The 19,653-nt window shown below is 44.6% G+C and overlaps 1 protein-coding gene across 7 annotated transcripts in view; it reads left to right on the top strand.

Annotated features, from left to right (window-relative positions):
- KPNA6 (karyopherin subunit alpha 6) overlaps window positions 1-17,619 on the top strand; it is a 54,750-nt gene extending 37,131 nt beyond the window's left edge. For 4 of the 7 annotated variants that reach the window (XM_027109293.1, XM_027109294.1, XM_027109292.1 and 1 more), the window contains exons 3-14: window positions 731-823; window positions 1,229-1,328; window positions 2,548-2,642; window positions 3,431-3,562; window positions 5,082-5,170; window positions 6,067-6,166; window positions 6,679-6,842; window positions 7,022-7,100; window positions 8,677-8,802; window positions 9,121-9,248; window positions 10,276-10,454; window positions 12,401-17,619. In XM_027109293.1, coding sequence (XP_026965094.1) covers window positions 731-823; window positions 1,229-1,328; window positions 2,548-2,642; window positions 3,431-3,562; window positions 5,082-5,170; window positions 6,067-6,166; window positions 6,679-6,842; window positions 7,022-7,100; window positions 8,677-8,802; window positions 9,121-9,248; window positions 10,276-10,454; window positions 12,401-12,588 — 1,473 coding nt within the window. In that variant the 3' untranslated portion in view covers window positions 12,589-17,619. The remainder of the gene's footprint in view (window positions 1-730; window positions 824-1,228; window positions 1,329-2,547; window positions 2,643-3,430; window positions 3,563-5,081; window positions 5,171-6,066; window positions 6,167-6,678; window positions 6,843-7,021; window positions 7,101-8,676; window positions 8,803-9,120; window positions 9,249-10,275; window positions 10,455-12,400) is intronic. The other 3 variants (XR_003433336.1, XR_003433335.1, XR_003433334.1) reach the window with 3 other exon arrangements.
- The last annotated feature ends 2,034 nt before the right edge of the window (window positions 17,620-19,653 follow it).

Raw genomic sequence — 19,653 nt, 5'->3', positions numbered from 1 at the left:
CTTGCACTCTCACTTTCCTCTTGGGAAAGTAGCTTATCTCTGTGGGCCGCTCATCCAGCTTCCTTTGTTGTAAAGAAATTTTGGAAGCTTTGAGAAAGAACTGTCCCTTATTCCTTTTCCATAATTTAGAACAACTTGGACATCATTTATATCTTCAATATAACATTCTAGTGCTAACCCCTTGTTTTTACCCAGTAGTCACTGTTAGATCTGGCCGTCAAGGCCCAGCCCCAAGCCTGGCCCTTTAAGAATTTTGTCAGCCATCTGGGCTGCCTTACTTCTCTTTCTTGAGTCCATTCTTTGTAAGTCTCCCTAGAACTGAGATTGTATTAATGCCTCATCGTCTACACTGCCACGCACCATGCACCACACGCCACCACCAAATTGGTTCCTTGCCCAGATCTAGATGCTAACCTGCTTTTGCCCACCCTTTTGCTTTACCATTATTTCTTTCCTTCACAGCCTTTTATATGCATCACCTTTTATACAAAGGGCACAGGAATTTTAAAAGATTTTTTTTTGCTTATAAAAATGTTCTCCAAAAATGTAAACAATCTATAACATAGAAAGTAAAGCCCTTGAATATCTTTCCATATCAGTATATTAAGCTTGGCATTTTCTCATACAGTAGCATTCCTTGACAGTTATGCCATAATTTAACATTGGGTCATACTTTATTTTCTTTGTTTCGGTAAGAAGTCTTACCACCGTCTCTTCTCTTTATTTTCAGCTTTTTAAACGGAGAAATGTGGAGCTGATTAATGAAGAAGCCGCCATGTTCGATAGTCTCCTCATGGACTCCTATGTGAGCTCTACCACTGGGGTAAGACCCTTGCAAGCTTCCCAGGCAAGCTTGGGAAGTACCTGCTTCTACAGAACAGAAATTGGTCAGTTCACATCATCTAGTTAGCTTTACCAACAACCATGCTAAGCTCTTTATTCCATGGGCCCTTTTGTAGGTGGTCAACTTAAGGAGTCAGTAAGGATTCATCTCTGATGGAAACACCAGAGGAAACATTTAAGGGAAGCTATCAATTGCCTCAGAGGTTAAGAATCACTTCCAAATGTTCCAACTTGAAGCAGCTGTGGACTAAACACCTTCTGAGCCTGCTGTTACCCCTTCCTCTTGCCCTCAAGTCTTTAGAAAGGAGGATTCCAAACAGGATTATGAGCTCATATCTGGCTCTAGTATTGGTTTGCAAAGTCGTGAACCTGTTTTATGTTCTAGGAGAGCGTGATCACAAGAGAGATGGTGGAGATGCTCTTTTCTGACGATTCTGACCTGCAGTTAGCAACCACACAGAAATTCCGAAAACTGCTCTCCAAAGGTACAAAGCCTAGTCTTCCGCAGGGGGCCCTGCGTGACTTTAGCGTCTTGTTTCTTCTCACTGACCTCATCAACTATTCCCTTTCACTCATTCTGCTGTAGCCCTGCTGGCTTTGGTGTCCTTGGACAAGCCAGGCACATTCTTACCTTTGCACTGTCTATTTCCCCTGCCTGATATCCTTTACTTGCAGATAACTGTGTGACAGCTGCTACATTTCTATGATCAGATCCTACTTTCTCAGTAAAGCCTACCCTGACACGCTATCAGAAATTGCAGCTCCCCCGACCCCTGCAGCATTTTCAGTCTCCTTACCCTGCCCTACCTGTTCTTTTTTTTTCCTATTACACTTACTGCCTTCTGACATACCAGGATATTTCTCATCACGAGGATATAAGCTCTACGAGGGCATAGACTTTTGGTTTTGTTCACTACTGTATCCTCGATACCCAGAACCATGTCTGGCACATAGTTTGTGCTCAGTAAAAATTTGATGTATGATGGGAAAAATATTCCCTGACTTTTCTTCCTCCCAAGAAAAGAATGCTGGTCTTGGAAGGGAAGCGTTTAGACTAGGGTTGCTCCTCCCTTGGTCTTCTCTCCCTTAATTCTTTACTTGCTTAGGTAAGTAAGGTTAGTTACTTGCTTAGGTTTAGGAAGCCAAAGGTGAGCATAGTTAAATTAGGATTGGCTTTACTCTTTGGCATCTCAGCTATTTTATACAGTTCAAAAATGACCAGCTATTGTTTTTTTTATATATATATATAAATTTATTTATTAATTTATTTTTGGCTGTGTTGGGTCTTTGTTGTTGCACGTGGGCTTTCTCTAGTTGCAGTGAGCGGGGGCTACTCTTCATTGCAGTGCGCGGGCTTCTCATTGCGGTGGCTTCTCATTGTGGAGCACAGGCTCTAGGTGCACAGGCTTCAGTAGTTGCGGCACGCAGGCTCAGGAGTTGTGGCACACGGGCTTAGTTGCTCCACGGCATGTGGGATCTTCCCGGACCAGGGATCGAACCCGTGTCCCTTGCATTGGCAGGCGGATTCTCAACCACTGCGCCACCAGGGAAGCCCCATGACCAGCTATTGTTAAAACTACCTCACCAAAAGGGAGTTTGGGAATGTTTAGAAGGATGGTCAGGAGTATCTAGGAAGGATGGTGGACTTACCCCCGTGAAAGCATTAGTCAGAGCCTCTCCTGACTTTCCCTCTCCCTCTTCCAGAACCTAGTCCTCCAATAGATGAAGTTATCAATACTCCAGGAGTGGTGGATCGGTTTGTGGAGTTTCTGAAGAGGAATGAGAATTGTACATTACAGGTGAGGCCTGGGGTGGAGAGTTACCAGATGAAAGCCCTTTTGCCGAGAAATTGTAGTGGCATGTTTCTACAGACACATCTCTTAGGATATAGACAAGATATTGAGGGAACATTTAAGAGATGCTGTTACCTCAGAGGTCTTGACCTCAATCAAATAAGAGACCCACAAACTCTTCCCTAAAACAATCTCAAAGGAAAGATACCAGAATATGACAGACTGATTATTCAGAGGTTATATTTTAAATTATAAATATAAATATATTGGGTTAGCCAAAAAGTTCGTTCGGGTTTTTCCGTAAGATGTTACAGAAAAACCTGAACGAACTTTTTGGCCAACCCTAGAGGTTCTAGTCCACTCCTAACCCTGAGGTGAACCATTTAGCTTCTCTGGGTCTCTCTTCTCACAAATGGGTAATGAGTCAATCCATTGGAACTTCTTAGAAACTTGGCTGAAAGGGACTTTTAGAGACCCATCTCACTCTTATCCTGGTTTCAGAGATGAATAAAGTGAAGCTCGGGAAATAAAAACGTGACTTGCCAAAGGACTCATGGATGCAGTGGTACTGCAGGACTAGACCTGGGACCATGGAAGCCCAATTCTGTCTCCCCATTATGTTATATCACTGCCAGTACCTCTTCCTATCATTTAAAGGTGGAGAGGGAAAGGCTTGTGTGGTTTTTTGTTTTTGTTTTTAAGTCAGGGGCAGGAGGCTTATTGCTGAGCCAGCTAGTAGGCACGGCTGCTCATCTGGAATGACCTCTCACTCATGGCTTTAATCTGACTTTCAGTTTGAAGCTGCCTGGGCTCTAACGAACATTGCCTCTGGAACCTCTCAGCAGACCAAAATTGTCATTGAAGCAGGGGCTGTCCCCATTTTTATAGAGCTGCTTAACTCGGACTTTGAGGATGTACAGGAACAGGTAATGCCCAAATTTAACTTAATTCTTTTTTTTTTTTTGCGGTACGCGGGCCTCTCACTGTTGTGGCATCTCCCGTTGCGGAGCACAGGAGACGTAGGCTCAGCAGCCATGGCTCACTGGGCCTAGCCTCTCCGTGGCATGTGGGATCTTCCCGGACCGGGGCATGAACCCGTGTCCCCTGCATCGGCAGGTGGACTCTCAACCACTGCGCCACCAGGGAAGCCCTGGCTTAATTCTTGATGGTACCAGTGGTATAATATAAAGTATATTTTGTCTTTATCCCCAGTTAAGAGGTTAAGAGCAAAGAGCTCCTAAAAACATTGGGATTTTCTTAGTGATAGAAGTGTCTTTTGTTATTCCTAAAGAGCCCCTTTGGGACACACCTTGAGTCTCTGTGTCACCGCATTAGCGGTGACTCCGGGTGGGGACCTAGATAGCTTCAGGAAGGGAGGTCTAGTCCTCAGAAAGACCAAATTTAGGATTAGAGGATTGGAACTCTCAGCCCCACCCCACCCCCACTCTTCCCACCCCTCCACCCCACCCTCCCCAGGGAGGTTAGAGGGGCTAGAGATTGGGTTATAAAAAGGCTTGAACAGTGAGATTCAGAGAGCTTCTGGGTTGGTGAACACTCAGTGTGCTGGGAAGGTGACGTGACTGGAGAGGGCTTGGAAGTTCTGTGCAACCCCACTCCTCAACCCATACCTTGCCCGGTGCATCTCTTCCGTTTAGCTCTTCCTGAGTTGTATATATTACAGTGAACTGGTAAACGTAAGTAAAGTGTTTTCCTGAGTTCTGTGAATCATTCTAGTGAATTATTGAACCTGAGGAGGAGATTGTGGAACTCCTGAATTTATAGCCAGTTGGTAAGAAGTATGGGTAGCACCTGGGAATTGCAGCTAGTATCTAAATTGAGGGCAGTCTTGTGGGACTGAGCCCCTAGCCTGTGGGATCTGCCCTAACTCCGAGTTACTGTCAGAATTTAACTGAATTGACACAGTTGGTATCAGAGAATTGGTTGTTGGTGTAGAAAAAACGCCACACATTGGGCATCAGAGGTGGTGCTGGAAAAAAGACACCACAATACCCATTTCTCAGCACCTACAGATCATAAAAACCCAACTTCCATTTCTTCCACTGGTTGGATAGAAGTGGAGAGTGGTACTAGGGTTTTTTCCTATATTACTACATATAGGGTTGGTCCTATGAGGCTACAAGAATGCAATTTTCCCATCATTTTCTCCTTTTCTGGGGGGTGGGGACAAGGAGGTCTTGGTCTGGCTTCTCTGGCTGCAGTACAATGTCAGCCTGCCTCCCCCAGTGAACCAGGAACTCTCAGAGTTAAAATAGAGCAAGTGCTCAGTTTTAACAAGGAGGGTACCTGAGCTTATTTAGTGTGTTTAAGGTCTTGATGGGGTGTTTGTCCTGGTTACTGGTGGGTGTCACTCTGTAGTTGTGAGTATAAAGTACTCACAGAAGCCTCTAGGCTCTGTGGATGACAGTTCCATCGTCCCTTTTTTAGGCAGTCTGGGCACTGGGAAACATAGCTGGAGACAGCTCCGTCTGCCGAGATTACGTCTTGAACTGTTCCATCCTTAATCCTTTGCTAACGTGAGTAATTATTATCATCTGCACCTGGGGTATCTTTCCGGCAGCCATGCAGCAGATCTTTGGGGAGCAGTTTACCTTAAGAATACAAAAATGATAGAAGTGCATTCTCATTGCCAGAGTAAAAGATAGTATCTTTTGAGAGTAAGAAGATTGTGTCACTGGTCTGTGTCTTGTGCTTCCTCACTTTGTAGCACTGTAGAATCTCATGTTGGTCATACCTGTCTCATTGTTGAGCCAGAGGAGAGAGGAAGGACTAGCCCACCTGGAAGAATCTAACCTTCTCTACGGAATGCATTGATTTGCTATGGGTTTATGCCCAGTACATTGGAGAGCTCTGTTGTAAGCCACAGATCTAAGACCCCTTGCAGAGTCATCTGGATGCTCCCGTCCCTTCCTCTGTACCCTTAGAATAGAGCTACGTCTAAACCAAAACAGGAGGGAGCTTTTCTTGAGAGGCCACAATCTCATAGGCTACTGTTATAACTCCTCCTTGGGCCTGTCACAGAAAATCATTCCACAGTGCATGGCTAAAGCCCTCACACTAACCCTTCAGCTTTTATTTCCAAAGACAACAATACTCTTGTTTAGAACTTGTGGCCGCAGTTAAGGGCACAGTATGTCCTATCTTAAACGTTTAGCATGCTTACTCACAGTCCAGCCCTCTGTTTGTCCTTATTAGCTATGGTCTTAATAAGCCACAGCTGGTCCTAATCCTCTGTGAAGATGTAGGTCGGCCTCCGGGGCCAAACAGGCTCACTTAACTTAAATCTATGGGTAGGAAGAAACAGGCTTCTAGAGTCTTAGGGGTCTGATTGGATTTGCTCCTGGGGTTCGTAGGCAACAGCTCTATGAAAAGAGCATCATTGCTCAGGATCTGGCTTTGCTGTCCCCTTCAGGCTACTTACCAAGTCCACACGACTGACAATGACACGGAATGCAGTCTGGGCCCTGTCAAACTTGTGCCGAGGCAAGAACCCACCCCCAGAGTTTGCAAAGGTAAGAGAGCTTCTCTTTTTAAAAAAAAAAAAAAAAATTTATTTATTTATTTATCTGCTTGCACTGGGTCTTAGTTGCGGCAGGTGGGCTCCTTAGTTGTGGCATGCATGTGGGATGTAGTGCCTTGACCAGGGATTGAACCTGGGCCCCCTGCATTGGGAGCACAGAGTCTTATCCACTGCGCCACCAGGGAAGTTCCGAGAGAGCTTCTTACCAATTCCTGAGTGAAAGCAGGTTCCTTCATATGGAGGAATTTTGATATGGGAGTTTTCAAGTCTTTGGGGAACCCTCAGAGTCTCATCCTTGGGAAACTGAAAAAGGCAGTCGTCAATGAAGTAGGTGATCTCATATGCCTGGATGGTAAAGTGAAAATGTGGGCCTGATGGCTTAATGTAGTAGAAATCTCCAGGTCTTAGACTTACTAAGTAGAGGAGGGCTCAGCGATGTTAGGGTTAGTGGTAGAGATGATGTAACCGTGTCCACCTGAGTCCCTCTCTCTCTGCTTCCAACAGGTCTCCCCCTGTTTGCCTGTGCTGTCTCGCCTACTCTTCAGCAGCGACTCAGACTTGCTGGCAGATGCTTGCTGGGCCCTTTCTTATCTGTCTGATGGCCCCAACGAGAAGATCCAGGCAGTCATAGACTCTGGAGTCTGCCGGAGATTGGTCGAACTTCTAATGTGAGTGATCTCAGTCAGAAAGGGTACAGATTCCCTAAGCTTCTCCAACTCAGAACTACAGTCAGCAATCTGCTGCCCTATCCAAAGGTCTGGAGCCATGAGTGCTGCTGGCCTTGGTGGTCAGCTGAGTTGAATGCCATGTGCTGGCCCTCTACTGATCAGATCGCCCTCCTCTGTAGGCACAACGATAACAAAGTGGCTTCTCCTGCTCTGAGAGCTGTGGGTAACATCGTCACCGGGGATGACATCCAGACCCAGGTAAGGAGGAGGAGGACAGCTGTCTATGGACAAAATCCTTCCCTGCCACAGACTTTGGTCCTGGTAGGAGGCAACATGATATAGGAGAGAAAGCATAGGCTTGAGTGAAAAATTCCAGCTCTGCCACTTTCTGTATTATTTGGGGGCAACTTGGTTGCCTTCACTTTTTTCTATAAATTGGAAGCAAGTCATCATCCATTGAATGCTATTGAAGAAAAACTAAATGGAATAACCTGACTCACTACCTGGGACATTGTAAAGTAATTGTTAACAGATTTTGAGTTACGGTACCTTTGAAATACTAAAAGTTATGGAACCTCACCCCTGCTTCCTAGACCTTTAGAATCCCATGTCTCTTGTTACTCTCCTGTTAGTAACACTTCCATTGAGAGCACAGTATACAGTGTTTCTCTGTTCAAAGGCTAGAGATCTGAGTATTCTTTGCGTCTTGAGTAGTTTGCATAATTCTGTGGGATTCTTAACAAATTTCTTACAGGTGAGCAGTCTCACTCAAGCCCACACTCATTTTCTAGGTCATTGTTTTGTGTTTGTGTGTGCATGCATGTGCCTGTGTGTACAGATATTCATAACTTTTTCTGTTTTTACGATTTTTAAGTATAGTTCACTGGCATTAAGTACATTCACATTGTTATTCAACCATCACCGCCATCCATCTCCACCACTTTTGCATCATTCCAAACTGAAACTCTGTACCCTTTAAATAATAACTTCCCATTTCCCCCTCCCCTCATCCTTTGGTAACCACCATACTACTTTCTGTCTCTTAGGAGTTTGACTACTCTAGGTACCTCATATAAGCCGAACCATATATATTTGTCCTTTTGTTTCAGCTTATTTCACTTAGCATAATGTTTTCAAGGTTCATCCATATTTTAGCATGTCACACCTTCATTCCTTTCTGTGGCTGGATAATATTCCAAGTGTGCATATGCTACATTTGGTTTATTTACTCATCTGTTGGTAGACACTTGGGTTGCTTCCACCTTTTGGCTAGTATGAATAATGCTGCATTGAGTATTGGCATACAAGTATCTGTTTGAGTCTCTGCTTTCAGTTCTTCTGGGTATATATCCAGAGGTGGAATTATTGGATCATATGGTAATTCTATGTTTAAGATTTTGAGGAACCACCATACTGTTTTGCACACAAAACAGTGCAATGGCTGCGCCATTTTACATTCCCACCAGCAGTGTACCGGGTTCCAATTTCTCCGCATCTTTACCAACACTTGCATTGCCTGGATTTTTTAAGGATAACTATTCTAATAAGCGTGAAGTTGTATCTCACTGAGGTTTTGATTTGCATTTCCCTAATGATTAGTGATGTTTGGCATCTTTTCATGTGCCTATTGGCCACCTGCATTTAAAAAAATTTTTTTTGTATATTCTGGATATTAATCCTTATCAGATATATGATATGTATATACTTTCTCCCATTCTGTGATTTGTGTAATTCACTATGTTGATGGTGTCTTTTGGTACCCAAAAGTTTTAAATTTTGATTAAGTCCAGTTTATCTAATTTTTCTTTTGTTGCCTGTGCTTTTGGTGTTCTAGGTCATTCTTAATTGTTCAGCCCTCCCTTGCCTCCTCCACTTGCTGAGCAGCTCCAAGGAGTCAATCCGAAAGGAAGCTTGTTGGACCATTTCAAATATCACTGCTGGCAACAGGGCTCAGATACAGGTAGAACAAGCAGGAGGGAAGTTGTGGGGGGCAGCAGGTAGAAAGGCCTGGGGACATGAGACATTGCGGGATATTGCCCTCTAGAAGAAAAACTTTATTTCCCTTTTGAAATTGGGGTCAATGGATGCTATCAGTCAAAGATTCTGTGTAACAGAAGCCAGGTTCCTCTGTAGCGTCTTACCTATGTGAAAAGAACTTTCAGGAAGGGGAAGATGTCTTAATCTTTTAGCTGATTTGGGGTCTGGATTTGCTTATCCTTCTTGAAGTGACTTTCTTTCCTCCCCCACACCCCACCCTCCACCCCCCAATTCTTCTCAGGCTGTCATAGATGCAAATATCTTCCCTGTGTTGATTGAAATCCTTCAGAAAGCCGAGTTCCGTACAAGGAAAGAGGCAGCCTGGGCCATCACCAATGCCACATCAGGAGGAACCCCTGAACAAATCAGGTATCACAGTCCTTTCCCATTGTCTTGAGTGATATGTGTACTCTACCTCTTGGCTCACAGTTTACATGTGACCTCTAAACTGCCTTTTCTGGGATAGGTCTGCCCCTGTCCAGTAGGGTTTAACTGGTAAGCTGCTAGAGTGTAGCATGGGAATCTGAAGTAGATTCCTATAAACCATGTACCTCTTTTCCCTCCTGGAGAATGGAAACTTATGACACAGACATCTCTCTCCTCTGCCTCTTTGTACCCTCAAGAGAATTTAAATCTATGTAATTCTCAATTATCCATACAAATGAAAGAGAACCATGCTATGGCTCATTCAGAGCAGCTTCTTTGGGAAATCATTTTTGACAGTGATACTTGGGAGAAGCAAATAGGAAAGCTATTTTGTGCGAGGATGCTCTTTGATTTTGGTTTCCATTATCAACTTGAGTAGGAGTGATGGGAATTGGAGAAGTGCCTTGCCTTCAGCTTGTAGCTTAGGAAGGGGAATATATTCAGTATAAATAAAACCTTAGGAGAAAGGATAGCCACTGAGTGAAGCTTTTGAGGATACAGGGTTGTAAATGGCATTTTGGACAGGAAAAAGCATAAGTAAAGGTACAAAAATCAGAAACCTGGAGACCTTTACTGTTTGACTGGAATGTAATATTCTCGGAAGGGAATAATGAGAGGGGAAGCTAGAAAAGGTTAGGAGCCAGATTGTATTGTTATGACTGTAGAGCTGGGACTACAGAAATTTTAGGCAGGGAAATGATGTGTTCAAAGTAGGTAATACTGCAGCAAGGAGACATTAGAGACAAAGAGGAGGAATCCATGGCAGCCTTCTACATGGAAATGAACTAAACCAGTAGCATTGGGAGGGTGATGAGTTTGAGATAAAGGATGGATGGTTATGAAAGCTCAGTCAGAGTGAATTGCTGAGAGCATCGATGTGTGTGAGGGAGACCTAGAGGCCCCATAGCACCTGCCTGGCACCTCCCTTGCCTTGTCTTAATTTAGAACTTACCTGGTCTCTGCCCCTCAGGTACCTGGTCTCCCTGGGCTGCATCAAACCCCTGTGTGACTTGCTGACTGTGATGGATTCAAAGATTGTGCAAGTCGCCCTCAATGGACTGGAGAACATCCTTCGGCTCGGAGAGCAAGAGGGCAAGCGCAGTGGCTCAGGGGTCAATCCCTACTGTGGCCTCATCGAGGAAGCCTATGGTAGGTGCCCTCTCCCCAACCTCACCTCTGCCGTAAGTAGAGAGAAACTCTGAAATAGTATACATATGTGAGGGTGTGTGTTTTGAGGGGGTCATCATTGAATGCAAGGTTTTATCCCACCAGTTCCATTTCCTCTGAGGAGCAGTAGATGAGTTCTGTTTCTGATAGGCTCTACCTAGTAAGTAGGTTATGGTACAGATGCAAAAATAAAGCTCCAGAATTGATAATAGAATCAGGAGCCGGAAGGCATGTTTTCAGCTGAGTTTTTAGCAGCAAGTTCTTTTCTTTCTTTTGTTTTGTTTTTCCATTACAGTTTATTACAAGATATTAAATATAGTTCCCTGTGCCATACAGGAGGTCCTTGTTGTTTATCTGTTTTGTTAATAGTAGTTTGTATCTGCTAATCCTAAACTCCTAATTTATCCCTCCCCACCCTTTCACCTTTGGTAACCATAAGTTTGTTTTCTATGTCTGTGAGTCTTTTTTTGTTTTGTAAATAAGTTCATTTGTATCATTTTTTAGATTCCACATAAGTGATATCATATGATACTTGTCTTTTCTCTGTCTGACTGACTTCGCTTAGTTTGATGATGTCTAGGTCCATCCATGTTGCTGCAAATGGCATTATTTTATTCTTACTGTGGCTGAGTAATATTCCATTATATATATGCACCACATCTTTATCCATTCATCTGTTGATGGATACTCCAGTTGCTTCCATGTCTTGGCTATTGTAAATAGTGCTGCTATGAACACTGGGGTGCATGTATCTTTTCGAATTACAGTTTTCTCCAGATATATGCCCAGGAGTAGGATCGCTGGATCATATGGTAGCTCTATTTTTAGTTTTTTAAGAAACCTCCATAGTGGCTGCACCAGTTTACATTCCTACCAACAGTGTTGGAGGAGTCCCTTTTCTCCACACCCTCTCCAGCATTTATTATTTGTAGACTTTTTTATTTTTTTGGCTGCACCGCATGGCTTGCAGGATCTTAGTTCCCTGACCAGGGATCGAACCCAGGGCCCCAGTAGTGAGAACACTGAGTCCTAACCACTGGACCACCAGGGAATTCCCTTGTAGACTTTTTGATGATGGCCATTCTGACTGGTATATGGTGATACCTCATTGTAGTTTTGATTTGCATTTCTCTAATAATAGTGATGTTGAGCACCTTTTCACGTGCCTATTGGCCATCTGTATGTCTTTAGAGAAATGTCTATTTAGTTTTCTGCCCTTTTTTTTAAGATTCTGTACACCTACAACACACATTTTTTAAAAATACTTATTTATTATTATTTGTTTTTGGCTGCGCCGGGTCTTAGTTGCAGCATGCGGGATCTTTAGTTGCAGCATGCAGACTCGTACTTGTGGCATGCATGCAGGAACTAGTTCCCTGACCAGGGGTCAAAACCGGGCCCCCTGCATTGGGAGCACGGAGTCTTACCCACTGGACCACCAGAGAAGTCCCTTCTGCCCATTTTTTTATTGGGTTGTTCGTTTTTTTGTTATTGACCTATACAAGCTGTTTGTATATTTTGGAAATTAAGCCCTCATCAGTCGCATCGGTTGCAAATATTTTCTCCCATTTTGCAGGTTGTCTTTTAGTTTTGTTTATGGTTTCCTTAGCAAGGTCTGTTAGTGCTGGATTGACTCATCACTCATCTCCAAGAGATTCAGAACAGTAATGGTTTGCCCAGGTTAAAAGCAGAATCGGGACTAGACTCTCCGGTTTATAACTGACATTTTGGTCTTTTTCCTTTGGTGTTATGTCATTTTAGGTAAAGATCTTGGCTCTCCTCTTTCAGATCAAAGAGAGATCTGATCATATTACTTGTGTTTATAAATGCTAACATAACTCAGGGAAGGAAAAAATAGATTGTTTCATGGACCCAGAGAAAAGCACTCAAAGTTTACTCTTCTCCTTCCTTTCTTCTTGCCACCATAGGCTTGGATAAAATTGAGTTTCTCCAGAGCCATGAGAACCAGGAGATCTACCAGAAGGCCTTTGACCTCATTGAGCACTACTTTGGCGTAGAAGATGATGATAGCAGCCTGGCTCCCCAAGTGGATGAAACGCAACAGCAGTTTATCTTCCAGCAGCCTGAGGCCCCCATGGAGGGCTTCCAGCTATAATGTCTGCCTCCGGGGAGGGGAGGGGATGGGAAGCACCACCAACCAGCGGAAAGGCAGCCCTCTGGTGGGCGGGAAACCAGCCCTCCCCACCATCAGCCACCACACACCTCTGCTGCCCTGGAAACTGTGCTCTTGACCTGCTCCGCCCCCTTCCCTGGAGGGAGCACCCTCTGGACAGACAGAACCATCTGAGGCTCACATTTGGGTTTTGTGACAAGAAGGGGACTTGCTGGGTTTTGCTTCCTTACACTAGATTTTGGCTGCACATATGTCTTTAACCCAGGAGCCCAGGGGTAGACAAAGGAGGACTGAGGTAATCAATTTTGCACCTTTTTTATTTTTTATTTTTTTTTCTTTAGTGGTGACTTCCTTCCGTTTTATCTTCCTTCATCCTTCCCAGTCCTCTGCCCTGATCTCTGTAACTCTTATCTTGGGTACTTGAGCAGATGGAATATTCCACAGGTCGGGGGTGGGAGGGGAGGGGAGAAATCCAAAACAAAGTGTTCTTGCTCGGACAGAATATTAATCTTGTATGCTTGGATTGCGTTATTTAATTTTTTTTCTTTTGCACATTTTTCTTGTATTACAATTGCTCTTTCCCAGAGCCATGAGTTCCTGGTTTTAGGAATCCCAGCTGCCAGCATTGTCTGGGACTAGAGGCTGAGGGGGAGGTCACCATGAGACAAAGGCCCCTCCCTCCCTTTAACCCCTTGCCCAGACCTCTTTAGTTTGGGAGATCCCCTTCACTCTCCTGGGGCATGTACACCAGTGGGAGTGAGGGGAGAGGAACACAGGCCTTCAGACGGGGCTTCCCATGTGTCGCTACTGATCCCATGTTTCCTACCCACCTTCCAGTGGTGCGACCCAACTTCATTTGTTTACTTGAAAATTCCCCTCAGAGTTGAGATGAACCTCTGAGGTAGCTGTATTTTCTCCTAAGCACGTGACAGAGGGCTGTGGTCCTTCCTTTCTCCTGAGGAGAAAGTCCTTGCTCTGGTGACCCATAAATTGCAGGGGAGGTTGGAGTGAGAGTGTCATGTATTGGGATAGCCAGTGGATCCCTGCCTTTGGCCTTTCTTCTTCTTCCTCTTCCGTAGTTGGATCATGTATATTTTACTTCCAAAGGAGAGAATGTCAAAAAAGTTCTGTATTTTTTTATATTCTATATATTACGTAGGTCAACCTTAATTGGTCTCAAGAGGAGGAACTGTCTCTGTAATTTCTGTAAGTAGGATACTGTGAGGAAGACCAAAAAGAGATGTGGAAGCTCTCTTGCTCAGGAAGCCTGACCTTGATCCTTCTCCTCTCTGCTTGGGTTCCGGGCCACCACCAGGGACCAACCCTTAGCTCTGGAACCTTTATATAGCAGGGCATCCTGGTCTGATTGTCCTAGTACCTGAATGGAGGGAGCAAGGATGGCCCCAGGGCCCGGTGAAGTCTACCACTCTAGTCCTTACCACTGAGCATCCTGCTTACATCAGGAAACCCAGAAAGCAGTCTGCCTCCTCAGATTCAGTCTCAAACACCTTTGTCCACATAAGTTATCACAGGTGGCTGCCGTGTCTCCTATCCGAGATATTTAGCAGCCTCAGGACTTTTTTTGAGAGTGATTGATGTCTTCCCTGATTGGGATCCTTGTACATGGTTTGGATTTTACCCTTCCTGTGACAAATATAATCCTAATGCCTTTTCTTTCCCCTTTGAGTAGAGCTACTGCAGTGCCTCAATGGCTTGCCTGTGTGCTTCAATGGACTACATGTGATAGTAAAGCCCAGGTGTTGGGGGTGGGGTGGAGGAAGTTGCTGGCTAAGTGTAGGCCAGTGGTGGAGCTGAAGGCACAATCTGCCCTGTCCCTGCTTCCCCACAGAGGTCGGGCAGAGGTGCCCTGCTCCAAACTGTATTTTCCCTTCCCCAGGAACAATGCCATTCTTGCTCCCATTGCTACACATCCCCCTCTGGCTCAGGTGAAATCCATGCCACTCTGCTTACAGATAAAACATTCAGTTGTTTTTGGCCACTGGTCTTGAATTTGCCCTCTCTTTCCAGTGTTGAGATCCAACTCCAGAGGCATTTTCTGAGAAAAGTGGTTGCGGCTGGTGGCTATCACTGAAAAGTGACACCAGTGCTGTACTGCCTAAGTGAGTCAGATGCTGCTCTGCAGGTTGGGCATGATAACTACCAACCCCACTCTCCCAGGTAGGCAAGGCGCAGGACCCTCTTCACTTGGCCTGCCGACTCCATTACAAAACCATTTTCCTACAGTTCAAAAGAAAGCCACCCCCCACCCCTTGTCCAAAGGGCAGAGCATTTTATTTTAGTAAGATCTACTTTGTACATCTCTAGCAATAATTAAGTCCCTGACATTGGGACCAAATTCTTATTGTGAGACATACACATCCTGCCTTCCCCAGCTGTTCCTCCCAAATCTACTTTTGCTTCAGATCTGGGCCATGCACCAAAGAGAAGACTCTGTTGATCATGGGTTACTACTCGAAGCCTGTTTTCTACAAGGACTCCAAAGGCTGAAGTCTCCCAGGGCACGAGGACAAATTTCTCTTCAGATAAACATGGCCTCTAGGAGCTTTCCTTTGTTAGTGTCTTCCTCAGACTGTGCTTTCCCACTGTATTCCTCTGACCCCCTTTTCAGTCAACAGGTGAAGTTCTTCCAGCCCACAGAGGCAGTAACATCATCTTTTGTATCTCCTTCTCTCCTTTGGCCATCTTGGGAAGCAAAATATTTTTTAGCCCAGGCTTGACAGCCACTCTTCGTGGGCAGTCCCCATCTGGACTCCAGACCCTGGCCTAGGTGAAGTCAGAGCTTTCTGACAGATTTCTGAATGGATGTTACAGGGATGGAGGGGCTCCCCAACCTGCTGTAGGGAGTAGCCTGAGAAGACTTGTGTTTGGAATCTTAATACTTTGGCACATAGCTATGTCCATTTTAGGATCTCTGGTGGGTTGGAGATACTTAGGTGTGGATTAAGGGGACAAGGAGCCTTTTTCTTAGCTCAAGTGTTCAAATACTGTTTTGAACAGTGCCAGCTATTCTTTATTGCCAGCCTTTCTGGGCGTCCCACCCCCATGTCATCTTCTCTAGTATTAACAGGCTCTCTGGTCTTAGAAGCCTGCCTTCAGTTCTGAGCTATCCCCGCTGACTGACCGGCCATGGTATTGGCTGCAACCTTCTGTTAGAACCACATAGGTTCCACCCTCACCTGGCCAGCCTAGTTACTTGAGGCAGTGGGTACAAAAGACCCTTCCAAGTAACGTGTTGATGACTTCAGCTTTCCGGGACCCTTTGTGTTCCTCCTTACCTAGAACCTTTAGATCTACTCCTGTTTTCTTTTCCCTGGAAGCCTCTTTCCAAGAGCCCTATTTAGAGCTGAACTGCACAGATTATAGCTGCTATACCACACTTAAGGAAGAGCGAAAGAAGGCTCTCAGGCACTGACCTTCATTTTCTCTTCAGCCAAACCAGTTTAATATGAAAACTCTAGCAGGATGAACTAGATTTCAATTTTCTCATGTCTGCCTGCCCTCCCCCTACACTGTACAATTACCCGTTTCCAGCAAAATAGAAGGGAAGGAGATGAACGCCTAGCAGTACTTCCCTCCTCCTCCCACAGGCCCTTCTTTGAAGGCCTCAGCTCATTTGTTCAGGCCATGTCTCTTCTCCCCAAGACTCACTCAGCTTGGTATCCATCATCTTGAATATTCCTCAGTAGATTCATCTTGTGGGCTTGGCTTCTGGATTCTCAATTGAAGGCAAGGAGCCGGATTCTCCAGGTCCTTGCAGGCACTACAGGGACCCATAGGGAGAAGAGGCTGGCTGGGGACCTCAGGATTGTGTGTGCCTGTCTGCCTCCCTGGCAGGCTGGGGAAGGGTGCAAGGCTCAGTGCACTGAACCATAGGAAAGCCTCACAACCAGTAGCAACATCTTCCGGGTAGGACTATCCTAGAAATAAGTGCATGTGAGACTGAGAAATTGCTCAGAGTAGGTTTTTTCCATAGCCGTTTTAGGATTGCACATTTTAGACCAATCTTGTCCAGTGTTTTTTCTGTCTTAACTTTTGTATTTTTTTTGTTAAGCCAACAAGCTGAGAATTTGGCCCTGCGGGGATCCATGTGGTAGGCAATAGCTGCTCTTTGGCCAAGGCCTTCATAAAGGATTCAGTCATCCCATTGGCTGTTCCCTAGACCCACCCCCAGATGAAGACCATGGTAAGGGAAGAATTTTGAGGTCAGTATAAACCAAGTAAGTCTGTTAATTAAAGCTGTTTTCCTCTGAGAGGGCATTTTGCATCAGGCCTGGGCTACATGCAGAATCAAACCTAGCTGTGAATTAGAAGAGGCACCATTAAATTTGAGGCCCAGAACATCCCAGGAGAAAGATTTGTGTAGTGTGTCATAAAGGTCTTCAGTGCATTTGGGCGCACCTCACTACTTCTGGGCCAGCCTGACTGCTGATGTCCACATTAGCACATTCCTGAACCCCTCCGCTAAACTCTAGCCCTGCTCCCCTATGTAGGTCAGATGTTCGGCCTCTGGGTTTGGGAAGAGAAAACTCTGCCATGGTGACAATCCTCAGGCCCTGGATTTGGGTATTGGCTCTTTTAGCCAGATTTGTGGGAACTGCTTTTGATTGAACCACTAAAGAAGCAAAGGGGGTATGAGGTCCCAGTTACCCAGGACAGACCAGATATCCCTCAAAAACAGCTTGGGTTCCCAGCTATAGACCCTAGGAAGGTGAATCAAACCTTTTCCCTTACTAGTTTTTCTTTCCAAATTTATTTGCTTTTAAGAACTATAAACTCTGGCTATTGTTTTCCATGTTCTCAGGGCCCCTGGGTAGACAGACAAAGCTTGATGATTTCAGAGCAGATACAGGCCAAGAAACCATGGCATTGAGTGTGCTGAGTCCAGACAAATGATATTTATATACACATCCAAATTTGAAGAGAAAATGTATTTCTTTAGGTTTCAAACACTGTAATAGATATAAAGCAAAAATAAAAACCTGTTGCAAAGTTCTAAATCGTGTTCTTTGGAGTGATCCTAGACTGGATTTTTTGGAAGTCACTGAAGTGAGGGTGCTTAAACTTTTGACCTAACAGTGGAATTAAGAATTGTTACAGCCTGCTTCTGCTATAAAGAATTTTTGAAATCAGCTTTATTGAAACATAATTGACGTACAGTAAATGGCACATATTTAAAATGAACAACTGGTTAAGTGTTGACATATTTGCATCCATGAAACCATTACCACAGTCAAGAGAGTGAACATGTCCATCACCTCTAGAAGTTTGCACATGCCCCTTGGGAATCCCTCCTTCCTGCCTAACCCCCAGCAACCACTGATGGAAGCTCTGGCTCTCACTGTGGTTTAATTTGCATTTTCTAGAGTTTCTGTAAGATTTTCACATTTCATCACCACTCCACAGCCCTTTGAGCCCAAAGTAGTTCACAAACTCCTCACTTTGGTTTAGATCAATTCCTAAAGCGGCGATTACAGACTAGCAGCCAAAAAGTTGATACAACCCAAAAAGGAGGGTTTTGGTTGGCTGACACAGTACGTTTTAAGTTTTAATTCGTTGCCAATATTAAAAGATGTGTCTATATTTTAAAAATATCTGGCACTCCTGGGCCTGAGTTTCTGCATGAAAACAATCTGCAAGAGCTCTATTACCCATCACCATCACCACCATTCCCAACCACCACTCCCAGAGGGCTCCCTTACTCTGGCAGGCGCTAATGTTGCCATTTTCTCTTACAGCAAAGAAGAAAGTAACTTTTTAACCCATGTTTCTATCAAATTTTCTTATTCCTTGCCTGTCTGTTCTCATTACCCAGCTGGCCCCTGGAGACCACCATTGACCCTTCCTGGTGCACCACTCCACCTCTCATCCCATGTGTACCTTGTTATATTATGTTCTTTATCTCTGCCTAGAACACCCTCTTCCTATGGAAATCCACGAAGGCCTGATTCATATGTTACCTCAAGAGATTTCCCACATGCTTTTCTGGAAATAATGAGGGCCTTGGTTTTGAGAGACTTGAATTCCAACGCTTTCTGAGCTTGAGATCCACCTTTATACTGTTATACGAATATTGCCTCTCAGTGTTACCTGGTAGACACTGCCTAAGGGGTGGGAAAGAGCACTGCGCTGAAGTCTCTTCAACTAGAGGAAATATTTAACATCTTAAGAGCCCTAAAAAGATGCCCAATTTGCACAACAATTTAAAACGTTCTCTGCCTTCTCAGCCCCCAGACTGTTGCTAGGCTTTAGGACTAAAGTATTTAGCCAACAGTTCTTGAACGTTCAGGCAGTTGTAAGTAAATAATTTCAACACCTCATCACTAATGCTGTAATAGAACTCTGTCTAGACCCAGGGAGCTAGGACAGACTGCAGAGTACTGAAAAGGTTCTGAAGTGAACTTTGAGCTCAGTGGGCCTCAAAAGATTTTGTTTCACCAAGAAGGGAATTTTGGAAGGTAGAAAAGCACCTGCAAAAACCTGGGAAATCCTGGAGATAGTAAAAGTAGAGATGTAACAAAAAAGGCAGAGGGATTGGGCAGGATTGGCTGGAAACAGAAGCCAAACAAACCATTTAGGCATTAAATTCCAGGCACATGGGTTGCTGGGCTTTATTCCATTATCTATAGACAAACAGAAAAAGAATTGTGATCTTACACTTGGAGAAAAGCTTGGCTTTTTTTCCCTTTTAGCTCCAGTGCAATTGGGACTTCGTAGAGGGTGGGCCAGTCAGAAAAGCCTCAGGAATCTGCTGAGGCCAAAGTCCCCCTTGCAGGGCCCCCTCAGCACCTTTCAGAGAGGGGCTCAAGCTGGTAATGAAGATGGAAAAATAAATTACTTTCCCAAGTTATTTTGATTCATCCTCAAGGAAAGCCTACGGTGGTGGTTGTTTCTTCTGAGTAAGAGACAGGGTAGTCCAGTAAAGATGGATGCCAGACTTCCTAGCTTTGAATCTGCTCTAATCATTCAATAGCGATGTGACCTTGGACAAGTTACCTAACCGTTGTCTTACAGTCCACAGCTGTAAAT

The sequence above is a fragment of the Aethalodelphis obliquidens genome, unplaced genomic scaffold (assembly GCF_003676395.1).
Source record: "Aethalodelphis obliquidens isolate GAN/ISIS:26980383/991018 unplaced genomic scaffold, ASM367639v1 scaffold9, whole genome shotgun sequence".
Taxonomy (NCBI): Eukaryota; Metazoa; Chordata; class Mammalia; order Artiodactyla; family Delphinidae; genus Aethalodelphis; species Aethalodelphis obliquidens.
This window is presented reverse-complemented; position numbering and strand designations above follow the sequence as displayed.